This window comes from Ostrea edulis, chromosome 5 (assembly GCF_947568905.1).
Source record: "Ostrea edulis chromosome 5, xbOstEdul1.1, whole genome shotgun sequence".
Lineage (NCBI taxonomy): Eukaryota > Metazoa > Mollusca > Bivalvia > Ostreida > Ostreidae > Ostrea > Ostrea edulis.
In genome coordinates, this window is record NC_079168.1 from 5,782,861 (window position 1) to 5,809,353 (window position 26,493).

Below are 26,493 nucleotides of genomic sequence, written 5' to 3' on the forward strand. Positions count from 1 at the left end.
TTAACACAATTAATTTGAATTTTCCTGAAGAATTAAAGAAATTTGTGATGTTTTTATTTATTAAACTACTTGTGTAGATTTTCCTGTACATTATATATATATATATATATAACACGCCCCAAATTAAATACTATACAATGTGTAAGAACAAAAGACCAAAAAATTTAAAAGATTACATGCAGACCACCCCCACCCCCTCCACAAAATTTAAAAAAAAACATTTAAAAAACCACATGTCTTAACCTGTATTTTAGTTTGTTATAACAAGTCCATTGGATGTATTCTATATATTGGGTAAGAAGACACCTTGACTACGCTATATACGTGTTATATATTGGGACTGTATTAATAATTATGACAAACTGTTGAATTGGTGACAACGAAATGACGAGTAATCACCAATCTGTTACCACGTGGTGATATCCCTCTTTTCTTATTTCACGCATGATGATTGAAACATAAAATATGTCTATTTATTTAAACGTGAAGACTTCGTGAAATGACCATATGCGGCGTGAGACATTTAGCGCTTTATTTTAACTCTTAAAATAAAACCGCGGTCTTTGATGAGGAAAGCAGATGACAGATCTAATTTAGACAGGTAGTTTTGTTCTCATATTTTATGACATCTGTAGACTAAAGTCTCGTTGTTTCAGAATACGAGCCTAATTTTTTTTTTCACGGCCACAGACTCGATTGGAAGGTCACAGGAATTGATATATTGACCTAAAATTGCTATTTATAAATGAACTTAATTCAAAGTTCCGTGAATGATTCCTGAATAAATTTTTTTTAAATTTATATTTTGTGGAAAACCCCACCCTTTCTATGAAGTCGTTGATTTGAGGACGGTTGATGCACTTGTCGTATACTACGTGTATGTTTATTTACACGATAATTAAGTAACAATGCTACATGTATAGTGAACGTAAACATGTGAAAAGAATCATGTGAGGATGGACGAACATATAATATACATATATTTACAAGTTTCTTATTCATTTATTTAAAAATCCTGCTAATTAAATTACACAATATTTTTCTATTTCTTATTGAAAAAAGTTGCACAAGTTTAAAAATGGATGTCCGAGTATATTAATTTCTTTGGATGCATACTTGGCGTAAATCAGAGTAATAAGGGCATGACAATACAAAATCATATTTGTCTTCTATTTCGTTAAAATCACATTTCTGACATTTCCTTTGAGACCTTGTTAATTATTTTATTATCAAGCCTTTTCTATCTAAAGCTCATGTGAACAAATTTGGAGAATGGACAAGCATATAATACATTTAGAAGTTTCTTATTTATTCATTAAATACATTGCTAATTAAATTACACAATTTTTAAAAAAATTTCTTATTGAAAAAGTTCAGCAAGTTAAAAAGATGGATGGGCGAGTACAGCTCAAATGAAGACGTTCTAACTTTACCTAGTATTGTGGCAAACTTATTTGGTAAATAATAGTAAAATATTAGTATCTTCAACAGTCGATAATTGTTAAGTTACCGGAAGATGTTATGTACAAATAGATACACAGGAAGTGAAAAACCCCAAAGACCACAAATACAACTAAACGAACAAATCATAACTTCCTGAAATATAAACAAAATCATCGTATATCTTGATGTACAGCGTACATTACATCAAAAATGTTGGATGACTGACCTGGTGTACCAGGTCTATAGTCAACATTTTCATTAGTCTCCCATGGCTAGTCAACATTAACATTGTCATTTCTCATTAGTCTCCCATGGCTAGTCAACATTAACATTATCATTTGTCTCCCAGGGCGAATCAACATTATTATTAGTCTCCCAGGGCTAGTCAACATTATCATTAATGTCCCAGGGCTAGTCAACATTAACATTTGTCTCCCAGGGCTAGTCAACATTAACATTAGTCTCCCAGGGCTAGTCATTATCAACATTTGTCTCCCAGGGCTAGTCAAAATTAACATTAGTCTCCCAGGGCTAGTCAACATTAACATTAGTCTTCCAGGGCTAGTCAACATTAACATTTGTTTCCCAGGGCTAGTCAACATTATCATTAGTCTCCCAGGGCTAGTCAACATTATCTGTAGTGCCCCAGGGCTAGTCAACATTATCATTAGTCTCCCAGGGCGAGTCAATATTTAATATCATTAGTCTCCCAGGGCTAGTCAACATTTATTATCATTAGTCTCCCAGGGCGAGTCAACATTTATTATCATTAGTCTCCCAGGGCTAGTCAGAATAACATTAATTATATATCATTAATCTCTCAGATTCAATCAACACAACATGTTTATTAGCTTTTAAGCATTCATCATTATAGTCTCCATGGTCCAGTCAACGTTACGATATTATTGGTCTCCCGGGCCTATTCAACATGACATTGTTAATCTCTTAAGTCTGTTTGTTTGTTTGATTAATCATTTGGCTTACTCCATCCAAGGATTTTTCACTCATGCATCGTGAGATGTCACCAGCTACGTGAAGTGCATGGCAGAACTCTAGACCTACGCATTGCGCTCGAGGCAGTAACATTGAAGGTTAAGGTGGCTCTCTACGCTCAGAAATAGTTTCTCAAATCAGTCCGAATTATAAAAGATATGATTATAAACAATAAGTATATATGCCAAAAAGGAAAAAACCATTCAAAGGGATAAAAACATGATTTTCAAAAAATAAAGAACAAGGTACGGTTGTATACATGAAAAGGCCCAAAAAATTTCTCTCTATAAAATGTGTCTGGAATTAACCTTAATCAGCGTTTTAAGAAAGTAAAATAAATGCCAGGTATACTATATCAACAAAATCAGAATGATAGTCCTAAATGGATAGCATTATGACATCATGAATAAGACATTTCCCGCCTTTTTCTCAAAATAAGCCTGAAAACTGTCAAATGTCATACAAATTATTGCTCAGGAAAAGATGTGCACATTTGTCGAGCAAAATGAAAATGATATATATTGTGTATTATTTTGAGATGAAAAACATACTTCAATATGAATTTGCTCGACGCATGCGCTGTATGTTTTCTAAAAGGAAAACCACCTGCATTTGTGGATATTTTCATTGAAAATGGCATTTTTGCAATTTTATGCCAACTTCAAGCTCTCGTCATATGACACAAATCATTTTGCTGATCAAACTGAGTGAATTTTGGGTTTGCTAAACTATTCCTTAATTGAATGCCAGGATTTGATCTCCAAGTGAAATCGTCAATATTTTGGGCCAGATGACTGTAGAAACTGTACCTTGCTCTTTCAATACATATGTACAAAAGACTCTGGGGGATTTGAAATCGAGATCTGCGGATCACCAGCCCGATGCTTTAACCACTGAGCTACGATGATAGACAAAAATAATTTCACAAAATATTTAAATCGCCATCTTGTTACGTGGTGTCATAAAGAGTATAAGCTTTAGTATAGTGAGCTACCTTAAGTTCTCGTCCAAGACACCTGCAGCTCTCGTTTCTAAATGCACGGCGTTCGGCAAAGGGGCAGACTCTACGTTTTTCTACGCTTTGGATTATACGCGGTCAAGGTACGAGCGGAACTTGAACCCACGACCTCCTAGTCACAAAGCGAACGCTCTAACCACTGACCTACTGCGAGCGATTGTGCTAGACCCAATCAACATTACATGACTATTCTCCCAAATGAAAAGTGAAGATAACGAACAATGATCAATCTTATAACTCATAAAAGGAATACAAAATAAAGAGTTGAGCAAACACGGAACCCTTGGCATACCAGAGGTTGAATCAGGTGCCTAGGAGGAGTAAAAATCCCCTTTCAACCGGTCACACCCGTCGTGAGCCCTATGTCTTGATCAGGTAAACGGAGTAATCCGTAGTCAAAATCAGTGTGTCTAGAACGGACCAACATTCGGGATAGTCCGTCAATATGACATTCTTTTCAGCTTCCTGGTCCTAATCATCAAAGTGTGTACCTACGTGTAGCGCGCTGAGTGTTTCCATTGACATTATCCAATATCAAAGCAGCTAAAAGGTATCGAAATATGGTATTGTTTTATGCATAGAAAAGTGAATATTTTTCAAAGATCTAAAACATGATCTGCAGACTTGGGAACAAAATTCTTGGATACAGTTTAGTCTTATGAAACATACGGAGTGACGGAGGACAATCTGTATACAAAATTCTATATATAGTATTTAGTGTTCATCATAGATATAACGATCAAACTAAATTAAGGTTCCACTGACATTGCCGTAAGTGTATATTATAATATTCAACCGAGGTTAAGATACTTATCTCACTAAATATTTTCAATGATAAAAATACACGAGGCGTATCGCGATATATACTCTGTTGAACTCTTGACGGGACATGGAATGAGCCGGGCGCTGTGTGCGGTATACATACTGCTCTAATTTCTTTGATGGTTTTTATTTATTTATTTTGTTATGTACAGACGATATTAACCTTTTATACAGAACACAATGTCTACGATTATTTGGGACAACGATTGATATATGTATATGTAGTAAAGTTTACAACTTTTCCTTATAGATGATTCTACTTTCCAACAGAATATGCATTTCCTAATAAAATGAAAACCTCTAACTTTCCCATTTGAATTGTATCATTTCTATAGGATTTAAAAAAAAAAAATCAAAGTGAGGAAATCTACTTTTCTCATGAGATTTTTGTTTTCAAAGATTTATTTTCGATCGACTTGTCAACCTCAGAAAGAAATTTTTTTTGCAAGATGACGGACACCGATTTAGTGGAATTTTGAAAATGTTGATACACGATACACGAGACAATGTTTTGGTTTCCGATCCGCCATAGGAAAGGTGTCAGGATAAATTAATGTGTAATACTAATCATAAAGTCTAAAATATCGGGAAAAGATTTAAAAAAACTGAAAATAGAAAAATCCGATAGAGGGTGAGGTAGAAATAGGGGGTTCATGCATGTCTTCTTTCTCACATCACCCTCCTCCTCCCACCCCTTCTTTCCCTCCTTCCCGTGCGCTATCTTCTTCCCTCTCTCCCCTTTCTTCACCCTGCATTTCACACACTCCTCCCCCACCCCCACTCATGTGCGGCAATATACACACAGATTATAGATAGATTTTTAAAAAAAATTACAAATGGCAAATAAATAATCTAAACAGTGGATTTATTAAGAAAAAAATATATTCATTGATTCCTTTTTTGGTTGTAGAAATAGTTACAATTATATTGGTATAATTTACCTCTATAGATTTCTGTAACGACACAGGACACGAGAGAAAGTGTTATAGAATTTTGTAAAACTATTTGTAAATTGTTTTAGAATTTTGTAAAAGTATAATCTATTTGTAATTTGTCATGGAATTTTGTAAAACTATTTGTAAATGTTTTAATATTGCTAAAACCCCATATAATATTCACCCCCCCCCCCCCTCGAAACTACCTTAATTTTGCATTATTTAACTGACAAATTTTTACTTAAAAATTCAATAGAAAAATATACTCAAAAACTGAAATTCTTGTCTTTTAATAGTTGCATTTCATGTATTAATGACCAATTTGCATTGTTTTAAGATCAATTAATAGATAATCCCACGTACACACAGCAAAGTCCTACTTCATTTGTTAAATTATGTATCTATAAAAATACGAAATTGCAACTTCAACGCACAAATTAAGAATGACCTCCCTTTACAGCACTCTTCTTACATAAAGATAGGTTAAGTGTGTTTACCAGTACAGACAGCAATCGAAAAATTAATATTGTTTGTGTATTTACTTGACAGGACATTTGTCAAAGGTCAGACACTATTTCAAACAAACAGCGCATTTTGTTTACGAGTTGTATGGGGCTTTGATGCTGTATATATTCAATGACGCTAACCATGAGAACATTCGTGACACGTTTTTCCAGGGCAGTTACAAAATTTCCCTTCCAACGTCGTGTCAACAAACTCCTAGATGACCTGCTCGTGCCCTCCGTTCCAAGTAAAGTCTCAATGTTTTAGTACATTATGTTTAAATCGCAGATTCAGTTAATATTGAGCATACTGCACGAAATATTAAACAGTTTACAGAACTTTACTTGATGCGTGTTGAATAAAGCGTAAGGTCATGTGCACCTTTAATTTGTTAATTTGTCGTGATCAGAAATGAGAACGAAAGAATTTCAAAACATTATCAGGAACTGTTAATTTAGGCTATATCCTTGACCTGTAATCTCAGTAACTATCAATTTGAAATTTGAATTTCATGCATCTGAATATAAATGATAATGCAAATATGCAGGAAATTGATTCCAGTATTTAGAATAATGATTTTCTTTAATACATTAATTTTACAGGCATTTTTTTTGAATTTCATTAATTTTGTTTTGCAGCTCCACATGTTTGTGGTTTTTCCCACTGTTCACGAAACTATACCAGCAATTACAGCCCGAGACCACCATGGAATTATGACAGACTGACAAACTGGGGCTACGGCAGTGAAAATGGTAGAATAATAGGGGTAGAGCAATACAAACTGCTGAGAAATCTGCCACATGACGAGAAGTTGATGAAATTTTAAAAATTGATTAATGAATATCTAGGTTCTTTGCATTATGTTACTGTGGGGATCCGGGTTAGAACAGGTCCTCATTACCTATTGCTTGTTGTAAGGGGCAATTAAATGGGGTGGTCCTTTGGATGAGACCACAAAAAACGAGGCCCCATATGTCACAGCAGGTGTGGCATGTTAAAGAACCCTCCCTGCTCAAAGACTGTAAATGCTGAGCACAGACCTAAATTTTGCAGGCCTTCACCGGCAGTGGTGAAGTCTCCATATGAGTGAAATATTTTCAAGAAGGACATTAAAATCAATCAATCAATCTTTGCATTAATTATGGAGGTGTGAAAACAAAGCCTGGGTATTTTGTATAATTAGCGAAGTTAATTATGTAGAAATTACTGTGTCCTATCCCTATAACACTTACAAGTAACCTAGACATTCATTCCTTATACACGAGTATGTAATTTGTTTATCTCAATTGGACAGGGCAGTGCTCTTAGTGAGAATATAATATATGTAATGTATCATCAAGTGTTAAAAAAACATTAGTTAATATAAATACTTGTTTTGAAAATATTCCTCAACTATGTTGATTGTGTACAACTATGTTGATTGTGTACAACTATGTTGATTGTGTATGTCTGAATGTAAAATGATAAGCTTTATCTTGTACTGATAAGTATTATTTGAATTCATATTTTATTTGGTAGTTGAACTATTTGAAAACATGGTGTGAAATAGAGTAGATCCATTAACTGCTTAAATTGGTATTACATTTCTTTTTAGGTCCAGATACATGGCGCCAACACTTCCCACATGGAGAAGGGCACCAGCAATCTCCGATCAACATAGTCACTGATAAAGTTCACTATGATGCCAGTCTTGCTAGCAATCCTCTGAAGTTTAAGTATGACGTTTGTCAGGGTGCAGTGGTGGAGAATACAGGGAGGTCCCTTAAAATTAACATCCATCAAAAATCAGGTACAAGCAACCAACTGAAAACGATATAATGTGGTTTTACAGAATCCATAGTTATAATTGCGGAACTGAACAGCTTCCACAAAATAGATTCAGTGCCCACTGGGTGATGCTTTGATTCTACATTTGTAAAACTAAAACCATCAAGTTCAATGCCAGATACCAGTACTGGCTCTTCTTTAACAGTATTACGTTCTTGTTGTACAGATTAGAAAATGGATTTATTGGTAGATATTTCCAGTTTTTGTAAATTTATACAAGGTTATACAATATTGCATTTTTTAGGGGGGGGGGGGGGCAGATCCAGGATTTTCTTTATTGGTGAGGATGGGGATGCTTAAACCAACTGATATAAATTACTGAACTAGAAAAAAGAACTAGCCTGGAGGTTATAAAACTTTTTTGAGTACATTTTCACACTCAAACTCCGTGCTCTAAATCGTACTCATACTCAAAAGTGAAGTTTATGAAACTTTTATAAAATCATTCTCATGCTCAAATGGAGTACATACTCAATATTTTTTAAGTTTGTTTCGAAGCTTGCTCAGAATTGTACCCCAAACAAACGTGGCTGAGTATGAGTATGGTAAACATCTTATAACCTCTAGGCCTGAATTCAAATCCGAAAAATAGACTGTAGATATTTGCAGTGGTTGTGAAAACAATGTATGCCTATTTCTTAGGTATTTTGGTAGCTTTATGTATAAATTTTTAATGGTTAAGGCATTATTGGGGAAGAGAATGTTGTCAATGATAAAAAAAATCATCGCTAGAGGTTGCATGTTGTCAACTAGCAATATCAAATGCATGCAATTAATTTCTGCTGATATATTTTTCTAAAAATAATAGTTTTATTTATTTACTGTTTTACTTTCAAAGGGAAGTCACTCAAATTATAAAATGAAACAAGTGTGAATTTAATATGCTTTGAGGTGCAGAATAGGGTTGTAATTTGTATCCTCTCCCAGGGACTACCAGATTCCAGATGTGAAGCTTTTATGAATATAAAAAGATGGGGGGGGGGGGGGGGGGGGGGGGGGGGTCCCTCACGTCAGGAAAACTTAAAAATGATGACAGTCTGAGGCGAGTCACCTGCAACTTTACAAACAATCATATACAAATAATCATACAAACAATCGTGTACAAACAATCGTATACAAACAATCATATACAAACCATCATATAGAAACAATCATATACAAACTATCATATAGAAACAATCATATACAAACAATCGTATACAAACAATCGTATACAAACAATTATACAAAACAATCGTATACAAACAATCATATAGAAACAATCATATACAAACAATTACATACAAACAATCATATACAAACTATCATATAGAAACAATCATATACAAACAATCATACAAAACAATTGTATACAAACAATCATATAGAAACAATCATATACAAACAATTGTATACAAACAATCATACAAAACAATTTATACAAACAATTATATACAATCATATGTAAACAATCATATACAATCAAAATTGAAACTAAAAGCATTGAAATACATTGTATAAAGATCATTTATAAAACCAATTTTAATTGTCTTACTCTTCCGGAATGGTTAGTTAGTACGATCACTGTCAGTAAATCTCAGATCTCAGGTATGATTAAAAATTCATGCATCTGTAGGTTTAAGGAAACACTGCAAATCTTCAGTTTCATACGGATAAGCATCATGCACATAAAATTAATGTTGAATCGAGTGTGCATCAATTGCAAACAAGGACAGTGGTAAGGTATAGAAAAAATTAAACCAATATCAAAACTTTATTTCTCATTCATCTGTAAAAGGAAAATGTCCTATTGAAAAGAAACAGGGTAATCAAAATAACTGACACAATTCACAATTTCATCATAAGTTTTTTTAATGGCTAGTATACTTCTGATTTCATGCTATCATTGATTATTTGATATTACAACACTATAGGACATTTGACTCATAACTTGGAGGTCCAGGGATCCCTGGCAGCTGTGTTAAAAACTAAGACATTTTAAATCAGCAAGGTACTGTGTCATGGTAAGGTTGATGTTGGTGTCATACAAAATCCTCAGTTAGACACTTTTGTTGATATTGGTGTCACTGGACATACTGCTGGAGATGTCTCAATATGAGTGATCGATTTTTAGAATGGACGCAAAGCAACACATTTTCTTCAGCGTACATGGATTTGTAGGGGACTAACACACCCGGCAACACATACAGATGTTCAGTGAATGGCAGTGTGTTAATCTTGCAAACATGCCAACTTTTAAAAATCCCCATGGGGGATTTTGCGCGCGACAACCTTTTTTCAAAGCTCAAAATTAACGACATTTTAGCATGAAAATAAATATTTGTCCTTTCAAATAAAATATCAATCAAATCATTGTTAATGTATCATATATTAACACAACATCAAATGTGTTTGACCATTAACTATATAAAAAAAACTTTGAAAGATATACATTAATATTTTATTAAAATCATCTATTCAGCAAAAAATCTTCTCCAACAAGTCACATACATAATATCAAATAATATTTAAGGTTGCATCCTTTTACACCATACAATAAACATTGGCCGGTCTATATATCAAAATTTAAATTAAAGCACATGCATTTAGGTACGACTGCAAAGGCGATCTTGGTTGTCTGTAAACATGGGCTTGCAGAGACTGGTGGAATAATCTGCATTGCAACCAAAAAAGGAGTGATCTGCCCTGCTATGAAGTTTGCGAACAAAATCTTTGCACCCATGACATCTGAAATAATTACCAGGAAAAAAAACACATCAAAATATTCCGTTTTACTTGTAAATTAAGGCTACTTGCTAAATAAAAAATTCAGTACAGACTTGTGCGAATTACGCATCACAAAGTATATTTAATGAATACTACACTATATAGACTATATAATACATCGCTATAGACGGATAGATTTGGATAGCCTATATTATTATAGTTGGAAAAAATATATACTTGACGTACCTTATTGCAAATTTTGGATGCTGTCAGCGAGAGGCGGAATGTCTGATTGTTTGGTGGTGACACTAGCATCGTTGTCATTCACGTTTGTGTAAAGGATAGGTCAATTTGAAATCCGTCTTCCCGATTAATTACTATCAAAACATGCTTCGTACTGTCCAATAAACACCCCGACACAGGCAGACCAACCCGACACCATGCGACACAGGTAAACAGCAATGGCTGACTATTGTCCCGATTTCTGATTGGCCAGTTCAGAAATGACGCGGGATTTTCAATTCTGGTCACGAGATTTCACGATTATTCCGCTTTCAAACTCGTTTTCAATCGTGAAATCGGAAATTTTGGTCGGAAAAAAATTCAAAACGGGATTTTAGGGTAATTTTGCTTTCCCGATCGGGAAAGCGGGACCGGAGGGTAAAATCGGGAAGATCCCGCCTAAATCGGGAAAGTTGGCATGTATGATCTTGCTAGATCTATCCAACAGACTTATTATTAAAAAATTGTCTAAAAACAACACACATATGAACAAAACCATTATGTATATAGACAAAACCTTAGAATAAATTTTAAGTCATATTATCTGTCATTTAGGGGTGTTGCATTTTTCATACAAAATAATTATTTATTGATTTAATGAGGATTGCAAACAGCCTTAGCGCTATGCATATGCTCTCCTCTCCTTTGTCTATACAAAAAATATTGAATGGCAACACTTCTATATCACATTTTTTACTATGTTTTAAATAACTGATTGAGATTCAAGATAGAACACATCAAGATTTTTTTTTATTTGACAGAATTGACCGGTGGTCCACTACAGGATACATTTCATTTAGCACAATTTCATCTTCACTGGGGTTCCAGTAATGACCAGGGTTCAGAACACACAATTGACGGCAGACTTTACGCAGCGGAGGTAAGGATGAGTGAAAGATATCTATCAACTTCTCAAAGCTACAGTAAAACATGGTTATGATAAACACAGCTATAACGAATTCATATTCATAATGAATCACTGTATCGTTTTATCCTGAGTTGATTTGTATGATCTAAATATGAATTGTTCATTTAAAACTACCTCAATAATCTGATTGTAGAAATTAAATAATTCATATGAATATATTCATTTTCACTCTATTTTTCCCTTAATCAAGACTGGAGAATGATGTCTCATAAATTTTCTATGTTTGACAGACGTTAATTACTGCCTATGAATACACATACATGAATCTACATATGGACTATAGTAATCACCTTTAGAAGTGATCACCTTTAGTACATAATTAAGATTAAGATGTATTGTCTTTCTTTTTTTAAATCTACAGTATATGAAATGATATATTCTGAGCCTCTTTACAATGGCATGTTTTTCAAGGATTACTAATATGCTCATTTCAATGTGGAGAGCATTTTTAAATGTGTTATTTTTGTTGAAGTTTGTGAATGAAGTGGTTAGTTTTGTATAGCTGTCTTGCTTCGTTATGCCCATAGTTATATTGTTACTTAGAATTCTGATCTCATGACTTAAATGGTTTATTTTGATTATGGTTTTTGTGTTTGATCAACAGTGGCATTTTGTTCACTGGAACTTGAAGTATGAAAATTTCCTGGAGGCGGCCTATCATCCAGATGGTCTGAGTGTGGTGACATACATGGTCAATGTGAGTAAAGTACTAATCTGACTTATATAAACAACGTGAGTAAAGTACTAATCTGACTTATATAAACAACGTGAGTAAAGTACTAATCTGACTTATATAAACAACGTGAGTAAAGTACTAATCTGACTTATATAAACAACGTGAGTAAAGTACTAATCTGACTTATATAAACAACGTGAGTAAAGTATTAATCTGACTTATTTAAACAACGTGAGTAAAGTACTAATCTGACTTATATAAACAACGTGAGTAAAGTACTAATCTGACTTATATAAACAACGTGAGTAAAGTACTAATCTGACTTATATAAACAACGTGAGTAAAGTACTAATCTGACTTATTTAAACAACGTGAGTAAAGTACTAATCTGACTTATTTAAACAACGTGAGTAAAGTACTAAGTACTAATCTGACTTTTATAAACAACGTGAGTAAAGTACTAATCTGACTTATATAAACAACGTGAGTAAAGTACTAATCTGACTTATATAAACAACGTGAGTAAAGTACTAATCTGACTTTTATAAACAACTGTGTGAGTCAAGTCCTGTAAAAATCACTAATCTGACTTATATAAACAACTCAGTACTAATCTGACTTATATAAACAACTGTGTGAGTCGAGTCCTGTAAAAATCACCAATCTGACTTACATGTATATACAGTAAACAACTTTGTTAGTGAAGTCCTATAAAAATCACCAATCTGACTTATATAAACAACCATGTTAGTGAAGTCCTATAAAAATCACCAATCTGACTTATATAAACAACCATGTTAGTGAAGTCCTATAAAAATCACCAATCTGACTTATATAAACAACCATGTTAGTGAAGTCCTATAAAAATCACCAATCTGACTTATATAAAAAACCTTGTTAGTGAAGTCCTATAAAAATCACCAAACTGACTTACATGTATATACGGTGGAATCCCGTTATTACGTTCCCCCTTTAATACGTTAGTCCGCATATTACGTTGGAATTTCAAAGCACTAAACCATTTCTTAACAAACCTATATAAAATAGACCTCGTTATTACGTTGTCGTAAGATGCCGGGACTCGGTATTACGTTGTAAACATTCCGACAAAAACGTAATAAACCCCTAATTATTCAATAATGATTCTCAAAATAATAAGTCATTCACACCTTGACTGCCTGAGGCAGTCACCATGTTTTCCTGGTCTGTTTGGGGATTAGAGACGCTTGACTGATCACGCTTCGATAGATCTAGCGACATCAATACAGGTGAATACCCCGTATCGAAGCCAGTGATAAACAATTAAATAATGTGTATTTAGACATTGTACTCTGTGAAATTTACTTCATTTTTCATATTTTGAAAATCGAAGAAATAATTTCTCAACCACCTGAGTGTTCAGCATAGTGTGATTACCTTCGCTATTAAAACTCTATTTACGGACAGCTTTGGTACCAAACATGAAAGACAAGATTTATCGTAGCAATGTTAAAACCGCTTGGACATAGGTGACTAAAGGTGTTCAATTAAAAAATTGTCCGTTGTTTGGACATGCAGCTTGGATGTTCGTAAATCTCGTCCATGCATACACCAATCAAACTGTCCCGTGTTATCGACCAATTCGTGCACGGCATTTACCTCAGTGAATATTCTAAAATCCCTTGATGCGCACGTGATTTTAGTGCCATCATTTAGCGTTATAAATGAAACCTTCGTGCATCATTATATATATTTTTTTAATGTGGATTGCGTTTAAATTGTTCTCCGTGTTTATCGTTGGTGAGAAAAGTGTGTAAGTGTTGGGTATCGTGTGTGTTTTGTGTCTATAGTTTGGTTGTTTTTGGGTGGGATTTTTAGCTCACCTGAGCTAAAAGCTCAAGTGAGCTTTTCTGATCACCCGTATTCCGGCGTCCGTCCGTCTGTCCGTCCGTCTGTAAACTTTTAACATTTTTAACTTCTTCTCAAAAACCACTGGGCCAATTTCAACCAAAGTTGGCACAAAGCATCCTTAGGTAAAGGGAATTCTAAATTGTTAAAATAAAGGGCCAGGCCACCTTCCAAGTGGAGATAATCAAGAAAAGGTAAAAATAGGGTAGGGTCATTAAAAAATCTTCTTCTCAAGAACCACTGGGCTAGAAAAGATGAAATTTATAGATAAGCTTTACTAGGTAGTGCAGATTCTAAATTGTTAAAATCATGGCCCCCAGGGGTCGGATGGGGCCACAATAGGGGATCAAAGTTTTACGTACAAATATATAGGAAAAATCTTTAAAAATCTTCTTCTCAAGAACCACTAAGCCAGAAAAGCTGATATTTACATGAAAGCTTTCTGACATAGTGCAGATTCAAGTTTGCTCAAATCATGGCCCCTGGGGGTTGGATGGGGCTACAAGGGGGGATCAAAGTTTTACATACAAATATATAGGGACATTCTTTAAGAATCTTCTTCTCAAGAACCACAGAGTCAGAAAAGCTGATATTCACATGAACAGCTTCCTAACATAGAGCAGAGTTTGTTCAAATCATGGCCCCCTGTTGTAGGATGGGGCCACAATAGGGGATCAAAGTTTTACATACAAATATATAGGAATTTTTAAAAAAAAATCTTCTTCTCAAGAACCACTGAGCCAGAAAAGCTGATATTTACATGAAAGCTTTCTGATGTAGTGCAGATTCAAGTTTGTTCAAATCATGGCCCCTGGGGGTAGGATGGGGCCACAAGAGGGGATCAAAGTTTTACATACAAATATATAGGAAAAATCTTCAAATATCTTCTTCTCGTGAACCATTGGGCCAAAGAAGTTCACATTTACATGAAAGCTTTCTGACATAGTGTAGATTCAAGTTTGCAAAAACTATGACCTCCAGGGGTAGGTTGGGGCCATAATAAGGACTACGGTTTTACATGCAAATATATATAGAAAGTCTTCTGATATGGACCAAGGTGACTCAGGTGAGCAATGTGGCCCATGGGCCTCTTGTTTTTATTGTGTTGGGTATTGTGTAATTAGAGAACTTACTAAAACGATGTTTTGTTATTTTTTTAATATGAATGTTGAATACGAACCGGAACGAGTTATTGATAGAAATTTACATGAACGCATTGTTTTAAAGTTGAACAAAATGGCGGTCCAAACGAATGCAGAAAAAGCAACGTTTATCAAAACATTCTTATGTATCCTACACCGAAATAAAGAAAAGGGATAAGAACATGAAGAATTACGGACATTAAAGATAAGATGTAAATAAAACAAAGTATCATAGTCTTTTAAACAAAGAAACAGTAAAGATATATTCACACACCCCTTCACGAAGTACCAACGGACGATATACAATTTCCAAATCATATTTTTAATGGATTTCACTGGGAACATTTACTATGTTGCCCCCGGTATTACGTTATTTTATCGTGACAAAATGGAAAACGTAATAACGGGGTTCCACTGTAATACAGTAAACAACTTTGTGAGTGAAGTCCTATAAAAATCACCAATCTGACTTATATAAACAACTTTGTGAGTCAAGTCCTATAAAAATCACCAATCTGACTTGTATATAAACAACTTTGTGAGTCGATTCTGATAAAAATCACCAATTTGACGTATTATATAAACAACTTTGTGAGTTGAGTCTATGAAAATCACCAATTTGATTTAATATATAAACAACTTTATGAATCGAGTCATATAAAAATTAATTACTTAATCTGATTTATGTAAACAACTTTGTGAGTCGAGGCTTATAAAAATTACCAATCTGACCGAAATTAATTCATTTTTAAGTATGCATTTGTGTATGACAAATGACTGATTGCCAATGTTTATCTTTGACTGTAAGTTTTCTGTGGAAACTTTTTTAAATGTTAGATTAAAAAATTCTACAAAATGTTTTTACAGACAATATAATATAAACAATGAATATGTACTTGCAAATGAAAACTTTAGGTTAGCATTTGTAGTGTTTATAATGTGTTAGTAGTGTTTATAGATGTTAGTAGTGTTTATACATGTGTGTGTAGTGTTTATAGATGTTAGTAGTGTTTATACATGTGTGTGTAGTGTTTATACACATGTGTGTAGTGTTTATACATGTGTGTGTGGTGTTTATACATGTCTGTATAGTGTTTATACATGTGTGTGTGTGTAGTGTTTATACATGTGTGTGTAGTGTTTATGCATGTGTGTGTAGTGTTTATGCATGTGTGTGTGTAGTGTTTATGCATGTGTGTGTGTAGTGTTTATAGATGTATGTGTAGTGTTTATACATGTGTGTGTAGTGTTTATACATGTGTGTGTAGTGTTTATAAATGTGTGTGTAGTGTTTATACATGTATGTGTAGTGTTTATACATGTGTGTGTAGTGTTTATACATGTGTGTAGTGTTTATACACGTGTGTGTAGTGTTTATACACGTGTGTGTAGTGTTTGTGCATGTGTGTGTAGTGTTTATACATGTGTGTAGTGTTTATACACGTGTGTGTAGTGTTTGTGCATGTGTGTGTAGTGTTTATACATGTGTGTGTAGTGTTTATGCATGTGTGTGTGTGTAGTGTTTATGCATGTGTGTGTGTAGTGTTTATGCATGTGTGTGTAGTGTTTATACATGTGTGTGTAGTGTTTATGCATGTGTGTGTGTAGTGTTTATACATGTGTGTGTAGTGTTTATACATGTTTTGATAGTGTGTATACATGTGTGTGTAGTGTTTATACATGTGTGTGTAGTGTTTATACATGTGTGTGTAGTGTTTATACATGTGTGTGTAGTGTTTATACATGTGTGTGTGTGGTGTTTATGCATGTGTGTGTGTGTAGTGTTTATACATGTGTGTGTGTGTAGTGTTTATGCGTGTGTGTGTTGTGTTTATACATGTGTGTGTTGTGTTTATACACGTGTGTGTAGTGTTTATGCATGTGTGTGTAGTGTTTGTGCATGTGTGTGTAGTGTTTGTGCATGTGTGTGTGTAGTGTTTGTGCATGTGTGTGTAGTGTTTATGCATGTGTGTGTAGTGTTTATGCATGTGTGTGTGTAGTGTTTATACATGTGTGTGTAGTGTTTATACATGTATGTGTAGTGTTTATACATGTATGTGTAGTGTTTATACATGTGTGTGTAGTGTTTATAAATGTGTTTGTAGTATTGAGACATGTGTTTGTACAGGTGGGTGCAGAGCATCAAGAGTTTAAGAAGTTGACGGATGTTTGCACAGAACTCGTAGAAGCTTACACATCGGTACCACTAACACAGCCATTTGATTCCATGAAGATGTTGAAAAGTAGGTAGTTTATGGCAAATGGTCTCTGTACTCTGTAGCTGGCTCTCATTGTAAATAACTGACTGCAGTACAGTTAAAGAATTAAGATCAACTAATAGAATGCAAAAATTGGTATTACAATGTTAGGGTAATTTATTGAAATGATAGTAAAAATGTCAAAGGTTTTTTGAAATTAAAAATAAGAAAAAAGTCACAAGGAGTTGAAAACAGTACATTTTCCAGTGAAAGAGTCATTCATTACTCATTATAATGTCACTAATGTTGATGACACTGTGACTGATCAAAATACCCCCCCCCCCCTCCCCCCCCCAAAAAAAAACAATAACAAAAAACACAAGTTTTAAGAAGATAGGTATCAATTCCAAAATATAGAGTACAGGTTCAAAGGAAAGAAAATATTTAGATACTGTACATGTACTTAGAACATTATAGTACAGATGTAAAGTCTATAAAAACATATATAAAACAGACCTTGTGTGAAAGGCGTTACAGTAAACCTATTAACTTATGTCCTAATCTTTGTCTCATCTGAATAAAAAAATATTGTTTAAACAATTTCTTGTGTGGAAATTGCTTTCTCTCTCTGCTTTTTCAGAAAAATAAGGGAAATCCGTTTTATAGTGCCACACATACAAAGTACATGCACTTCAGCTGGATAAAACATCATGCACTTCACAATGCTTGTATATTTGCGTTATAGAGAAAAAGTACTCTTATTTATAGGTAATCTGAAGGTCTCGCTTTTTGAGTCCAAAAACAGGCACAAGCTCTGATTGAACCTCTCTAGATCTAGGTCTTAAACTACATAGATAAGAGGATATTCTGTGTAAATGTTGTTAAATAGTTGGGATAATAAATATTGTTGTAAATTCTCCATGTATAACATTACTAAAACATAAGTTTTCTCTCCCAGGAATTTAAACGATCATTGCTTCTTGATACATATACGTATAAACAAAATGAAATACAATACATGTAATGCAAACAATCTTGTCTCATATACTTTAAATATATGACACTTGCAGGGATACTGTTTTGTGCAAAACTCAGGATTCTTATTGATTTTTTGAGGTTGCAAATCCAATGATAAGATTGTTGATGACCCCCTCCCCCTCCCTCTGTGGATATGTTGAGCTTTGTGGAGTGCATGTTGCCATACTTGTATTATCGTTGATGTTCTTTTGAAACCATTCTCTGCTGTCAATGACTGTACATTTTTTGTCAGGTGATGTATCCCAATACTGGACGTACCAGGGGTCACTGACCACGCCCCCTTTGTTAGAGAGTGTCACATGGATCATATTCAAAGATCCGGTGCAGATTTCTCAGGATCAGGTAATACAATCAGAATACAGGGTCAGGGTTCATACTGGACAAAGAAAGATACTGTCTGCTTATATCTTGAGAACCCTTCGCTTGACATACATCAAACTTAGTATAGTGGTAAATCTCAAGGAGTAGATGACTACTATTGATTTTGAGGTCATGGTCAAAGGTCACACTGAACATAGGAAATATTTTCTGCTCAAAATCTTGAGAACCCTTTGCTTGACAGACATCAAACTTGGTACACTGGTACATCTTAAGGAGTGGATGGCCCCTTTTGATGTCACATGGTCAAAGGTCAAGGGCTATACTGAACATGGGAAGATACTGTCTGCTCAATATCTCGAAAACTCTTTGCTTGACAGACATCAAACTTAGTAGATTGGTACATTGTGATGAGTAGATTACTCCTATTGAGTTTGAAGTCACATGGTCAAAGGTCAAGGGTCATACTGGACATAGGAAAATACTGTTCGCTCAATATCTCGAGAACCCTTTGCTTAACAGATATCAAACTTAGTACACAGGTACATTTTAAGGAGTAGATGACCCCTATCGATTTGAGGTCACATGGTCAAAAGTCAAGGGTCAAACTGGAGGAATATACTGTCCATTCAATATTTTGACAACCCTTTGCTAGACAGAATATATGTACACTGGTACATCATAAGGAGTAGATGACTCCTATAAAATTTGGATAGCCAACGGTCAAGGTTCAAATTAGACATAGTAATATATCATTGTCTCCTATAATTTAAGAATCATTTGCTTGACTGACACCAAATTTGGTACACTAGTATATCATAGAAAGTAGATGACCCCTATTGATTTTTAGGTCAAATGGTCAATCCACTTTGAACATAGGAAGATAGTGTCTGCTCAATATCTTGAATCAGTTTCGCTGTACTATCAATTAAATGATGCATGGGTAAAATCCTTTTCAATTTTGCACCACAGAGGGCATATATGTTTTACAAACATTTTTTGTTGATCAGTATATATTATTATACCCCCCGCAACAAGTTGTGGGGGGGGGGGGGGGGGGGGGGTATACTGGAATCGGGTTCTCCGTCTGTCTGTCTGTAGACGCAATGGTTTCCAGGCTCTAAAGCATTATCCTTTCCACCTACCGTCACCATATCATATATATGGACTACCCATGGGATGAAGATGTTCCCTATGGATTTTGGGGTCAAAAGTTCAAAGGTCAAGCACACTGGACATCGAAGTAGTAATATGGTTTCCGGGTTCTAAAGTGTTATCCTTGCCACCTACAGTCACCATATCATACATATGGACTACCCATGAGATGAAGATGTTCCCTATCGATTTTGGGATCAAAAAGTCAAAGGTCAAGTGCACTGGACATCGAAGTAGCAATATGGTTTCCGGGCTCTAAAGCATTATCCTTTCCACCTACAGTCACCATATCATACATATGGACTACCTATGGGATGAAGATGTTCCCTATTGATTTTGGGGTCAAAAGGTCAAAGGTCAAGCGCACTGGACATTAAAGTAGCAATATGGTTTCTGGGCTCTAAAGCATTATCCTTTCCACCTACAGTCACCATATCATACATATGGACTACCCATGGGATGAAGATAATCCCTATCGATTTTGGGGTCAAAAGGTCAAAGGTCAAGCGCACTGGACATCGAAGTAGCAATATGGTTTCCATTTAAATTCTTTAACGGCTTTTTTCATCGCATGGAGATACTGTGTTCCTAGATAATCCATTTCTCCCTACAAACGAGAATAACCAAGGTTTGTCATGCCATTTGTTTTTTACACTCAGAAAAGAGGTAGTTTATACCTATTACCAACACCCTTTGGGAGATTGGGGTAAGCGGGGGCTATTCTTAGTGAGCATTGCTCACAGTTCCTCTTGTTACTACAGTAACTTGATCCGAAGAGTCGGATCACGTCGAGTTGACAGGTGCGGATCATCAGATCACACGAGATGCGAAGCGTCAAGTTTGATCTGATGATCCGCGCCTGTCAACGAGAGGTGATCCAACTCTTTTGATCAAGTTACTGTAGTAATGATAAATTTATTATATACCCCCTTATGCATTTTAAATCCACATTTATAAGATAATAAATGTAATCCAAGTTATCAAAAACACAGACATACCATGAAATTATGTTTTGTGTATGCAGTTTCGTTTGTGACGCAGTCAATATTTTCCACAAATAACGTTGGCCTGCATTGTGACGTCATTGTGACGGCATCAGTTTCAGAGGATACTGATACGGAATCAGAAAACCACAGTGTGGTGATCCGGAAAACCGGATCACACGCTGTGAAATCCACAGCATCAACAAACGATACATTGATGGGTATATAATAAAATGAAATACCCAGGTTGTTACAGTGTATGTGTCATCTCATTAACACTTTGTGTCTTGACCTTTCTACAAAACAATAACTTCTCAGAGTGAAAGTGCAGCATGTACATGTAATTAAATGTTTGGATCTATTGATCAATAAATACATGATTTTGGTTGTATAGGAGGTGAGTATTTTATGGGGTATTTCTGAATCTCACTTCAGTCATCATGTTGTTTAATAAGGAGACTCATCAGTAATAGAAGTTTAGAGGTACAGAAGTGTTGAAATGATCACGTAATTGTTTACAATGCAGGTATATCGTTATTCAGATGAACATAATCCTCCACTTACCTGTACGAAATGCAGGTGCATGGATGCAGTTTAGAGTTCAGACTTAACATTCCATCCCATTTTCAGATGTCATATTTCTACATCCTTCTGTCAATGAATTATGTTGACCTGTCAGAAAAATATATCAGGTGAATATAAACATGTTGACATTATGTCATAAGTTAGACATCATGTAATAAAATCGTTACCTATGTGTAATAAATTCATCCTAAACAATCACGATATACCGGGAAGGGTTATTGCGCTGCTTAACAAGGAGAGTTTATTGTTATTTACGCGTGGTGCAGGACAAGAAAGACAATCTTTTTTCAATATTCAGATGTGGTATATATTGGAAAAGAGTTGTTTTTCCCCAGCTGATTGACGCAGGAGTTGTCATTTTTATTCAAACTACCTACATGTTACAAAATAATGTTGAATCATCAATACACTTAAAGGTCTACATTTACTCTCGTGTTAAAAGTGTACAGTATATTCTCCTATTAAATGTGTACAGTATATTCTCCTATTAAAAGTGTACAGTATATTCTCCTATTAAATGTGTACAGCATATTCTATTAAAAGTGTACAGTATGTTCTCGTATTAAATTCTCCTATTAAACATGTAATCTACAGTATATTTGCATTTGGAGAAATATTTGTGTAATTGTTAATCTTGTATTTTATAACTAAACAGTAACGCATATATTTCTTGAAATTGTAGATATAGTGACTACTGTATAAAAAGCGAGGAAATAATAAAAGAAATGGTAGTTATAGCGACTACTGTACAAAAATCGAGGAAATAATAAAAGAAATGGTAGTTATAGCGACTACTGTACAAAAAGCGAGGAAATAATAAAAGAAATTGTAGATAAACATGTAGCGACAACTGTACAAAAAGAGAGGAAATCATAAAAGAAAATGTAGACACTTAAGATGATGGAAATTGGGGGGGGGTGTTCATTTCAGGCGTAACGCTAGTCTGGAGGTCATTTAGATGATGGGAATCTGCGGAAGAGGGGGTCGTTCGTTTCAGGCGTAGTCTGAAAGTGATTTGAGGGCTAGTTCAGATCTTCATGACTTTGAGTTCCACACCTAAATCTGAAAAACTATTTTCAATTTTATTTTAAAATTTTGTTTCAAACATTCAATTGATTACATTGAATGAATATATGATATAAGACAAGAATGACGAACGCTTTGTCATAAATATGTTATATCACATACATGAACATGTATTGTACTTTGTTATTTCATAATAAGATTTCTAAAAATTGCGTTTTGCATTGTTGCTACTAATAGTACTCTTAAAAGCATTAATCATGATTACATTTCTCATTAAATGATATGTTATATAATAAGCGCGAAGACCCATCATCGAAAGTATATATGCGTGTGGGAAAGAAATATGATTAAACAAGCAATTTGGAGCTTTCGATGCAGATTCAAATGAATATTAGCTTTATGTCAGCCTAACCCAAAATAAGTCAAATTCGTATGAAAGGTAAAAATGGTCATTTATTAAATGAATAAATGACAATCAAAAGCAGTAACGTATATACAAGCACATATATAGAAAAATCCAATCCCTAAAGTAGCACCCAATATAAAAGTACAAAAGTAAAGCTTTGTAGGTGCTGATGATTTTATCTATTTTCATTAAGATCAAGAGCTCCTATGAAGAGGATATTAATAATATACATGGCAGTATAGTAAAGAAGGTATTGCACGTCTCATGTTAATTTCCCTAAAGGGGTTGCATGAAAGGTCGAAAAAAAAAAAAAAGTTATTCAAACATATGATAAAACCAATTGGAATGTATGTCTTGATTCAATAAATTTTGAAAATAAGTTTAAAGGACGTGTATTGACAAAATTAGCCAAAATAATTCGAGTTTAAATCAAGCAATAAGCGATTTATATGATTTTTAGCATTAAAATGGAGGGCTATCCCCGAATTTCAGAAAAAACTGCCTCCGTGAAACAAAATAAATTTAGCATGAACATGTTCTTCGAGTTTTCCTCCAAAAAACTGTCGCTTTGAAATTTTGTTTAACAAGGTCAGTTTTTCGTAAATTTAAAAAAAATCGAAACGACTTCACTGGTATTATTTTCAACTTCACCTGTACGTTAATTTTTGTTAGTAATATATGGTCTACTGCGTGGTCTAGTGGGTAAGGTCGTCGACTCTTCCATGTAAAGATGTTTACTATTTTTAAAACGACCGGGTTCGACTCCCTCAAGAACACAATTTTTTTCATATTACGTTTTCCATCTAGATTTTTTTTTCTTAATTGAAACACGCTTCTAGTTTTTATAAATGTTTCATGTCACATCTCTGTTTATTACCATGTGCCGAGTTTGAAATAAGCTTCCAACCTGGACACTGTTTAGTTTGTGAATAGCTAGGACTCTCAACAAACACGTCTAATACAGCATGCAATACCTGTGTTTTGATAGTCAGGGTTGCTAACGAGAACTTGTATGTTTTTCTGAATGAAAGTTTTTGACATGGTGCCTTTTACGAAAAACTGTTGTGAACTATGCAAAGCTTTGGAAGAAAACCTTTAATGCCAAACAAGGTAAATAACCGTTAAACAGTTTGAGTTTATATGTATTCCAGTAGCAAATTGCTATATTGAATCAATTTTTACAGGTGCATGTACTTCGAATAATGTTGAACTTTATTAATGTGTATTAAACTTCCCATATTTTGTTTTGTGGTCAGAGTCATGTCCAGTTACCAACTGTTGGTTGTAGAAAATAATATAAGTATAAGAGCTTTTGGACTGTGGTAGTATAGAATGTTAAATATTTGATACACTCGTAACATTGTAATCGTATACATTTTATCTGATACTCCAAAAAAAAAAAAAAAAAAAAGGAAGACAATTTAATTTTCACGATTTCAAAAATTATCTTTAGACTACATGTATAATGTATTGACACATAAAATGTATTAAGCTTGTCCCTAGTACAGGGAAATCTTTTAGGTATTTAAATGGCAAATACGCAACGAGTGCAAATAATGAATGAAGGTCAGTTCTACGTCACGAGTGCTGGCACAGAGCTCCGATTTGGGAAAATTCCCGCTTCGGTGCAACACCCTCTTTGTTTAGACATTATCACTTATTACTATCACCACGCTAAGAGTTGCGGAGTGTATAATGTTTTTGACCAGTTTTCAAGCCATGTGTAATTAAGATATTTCTGTTTTGATATGTTATACATTTTACATTTCTAGACAATAGTGCATGTAACTTGAGTAGTGCCATCTCGTCACATGCGTGAAAATGTTACAATACAGCACAATGGCGTAGGAATATATATTGTATTTCATATCATTGTCATTCATTATGTATAGCATTGCCATTTTTTGTGGGGTATGTGAGTTTGCTCAATTGTTCTTTCATTAGACTTTTTACTCAATTTACCGACTATCAACGTGACACAGAACCTCCGTTTGTAAGGTCGTAATTCTCACTTCTAAATCATTGCTTATGTTTCCGTGTAAGATTAGATTCAGCCATGGCACGAGCTGAGCTTGAATTCACGATCTCTCGGATACAAAGCGAACGCTCTACCACTGAGCTACCGTGACCGGTCCTCCTGTATAAAATAATCCCTATAGAGATGTAAGGTTATTACCTGGGTTTGAGGACATCCGTTTTGTTTGATCCGAAAACGTATGTCACCCAAAGCCGCGGACTGAGGGAAACAGATCGGTTCGAGACTCAAGCAACACCTCTGTTGTCCGAGGATCCATTTTATAACTGTTTTATTATCCAACTTTATTTTTTACGTGATGAAACATTAGTAATCATCTACAACAAAAAAATGCTATTGTTCCACCGTATTACAGGTTCACTTCATGAAAGCACGAAAATGTCTGGGTGTTTCCACACAAGACTCTTCGTTATATACAAGCTAAGCTGTAACGTCTTATCCCTTACAAAGTTCTGTGAGGTAACAAACGGACAGACCAGCGAACGGACGTCGTAATGCCCGAGTGTCGCTGTGCTTCGCCGGCGGCACAAACATATAAGAAAACTCCACCTGTACATGGAAATTTTGTACAGATTTGTAATTGATATGCGAGCTGTGAATCTGTTACATTCCATGACATATTTGTTCTTGTAGATGGATGCTTTAAGGAAGCTTAAATTTCCCGAGGGTCAATGTATGGCAGACAACTGCAGACCCCCCACGCCGATCCACCATAGGAGAGTCAGGGCTTCCTTCAGGTCGTAGATCACCCCCGTATCCATGGATTCTAGATGCAACTTGCTGTCCAACACGTGCTTATCTCATAATACTCAATGCATGGAATATCCCAGATGCAGGAATTTCAAATTATCCTCAGGAAAACGACTCACTGCTCGTTGGTTTTCCCCGTTTTGTTTATTTTGTTAACCTTCCCATGGCTGAATTAGGACAGGTGTATATTGTGCTTGTTCTCTGAGATGTGCGGTGAACCCGTACGCCACAGTGTTGAACAACGTATTTATTTAAGTGTGTGCAATTATGAAAATCTTATATTATGTTTGTGACCTATACAAATACTCACACTGTTTAGTTTTTATAATCTGTACATTAGGGGAGTCAATCGAATTATGTAATAAAAGTATGAAAGTATGGGTTGTGATTTTCATTTTGAAATTATCAAATTTAATTTCACTAATCTTTAAATGAACATTGATGAAAGGTCAAGAATTCATATAAGTTTTTTTTTAGAAACATTTTATATTTGAAAATTTGACTTTTGAAGATTTCTTTGGAAATATGAAGATAACGAACAGTAATGAATCTCATAACTCCTCTAAGCAAAACTTTCAATTCGCCACAATTGAGAACAAGAAATTCAACTTTTTATGTTTTGAAGAAGGATTAAACCACATTCCAAGGAGAGATGGTTAGAAAATAGCAACACTATTTCTGGATTTTCCAAAATGACCAATGGTTCTTGTTTTAAGATGTTTATAGTAGGTGATGCAAGAAAATCTCAAAAAGTTATCGACTCCAAAATTAATGTATAGTATCCTGATAAAGGTGCTAGAGACAGTTTTTATACGATCGTCTAAGACGGGGCGTAT

The 26,493-nt window shown here is 34.6% G+C and overlaps 1 protein-coding gene across 1 annotated transcript; it reads left to right on the forward strand.

Annotated features, from left to right (window-relative positions):
• Nucleotides 1-5,681: 5,681 nt before the first annotated feature.
• On the forward strand, nt 5,682-26,117 carry LOC125651365 (carbonic anhydrase 13-like). The gene is made up of 8 exons (XM_048879925.2): nt 5,682-5,962; nt 6,354-6,467; nt 7,310-7,504; nt 11,292-11,410; nt 12,063-12,155; nt 17,292-17,406; nt 18,632-18,741; nt 25,541-26,117. Exons 1-8 carry the CDS (start codon nt 5,848-5,850, stop codon nt 25,649-25,651), a joined length of 972 nt encoding a protein of 323 aa, XP_048735882.2. The 5' UTR covers nt 5,682-5,847; the 3' UTR covers nt 25,652-26,117.
• Nucleotides 26,118-26,493: the final 376 nt, after the last annotated feature.

Coding starts and splice junctions, on each gene's coding strand:
- LOC125651365 (XM_048879925.2), top strand. CDS start 5,848: ATGACGCTAACCATGAGAACATTCGTGACACGTTTTTCCAGGGCAGTT. Junction 7,505..11,291: donor TAACATCCATCAAAAATCAG/GTACAAGCAACC, acceptor TTTATTTGACAG/AATTGACCGGTGGTCCACTA. Junction 12,156..17,291: donor TGGTGACATACATGGTCAAT/GTGAGTAAAGTA, acceptor GTGTTTGTACAG/GTGGGTGCAGAGCATCAAGA.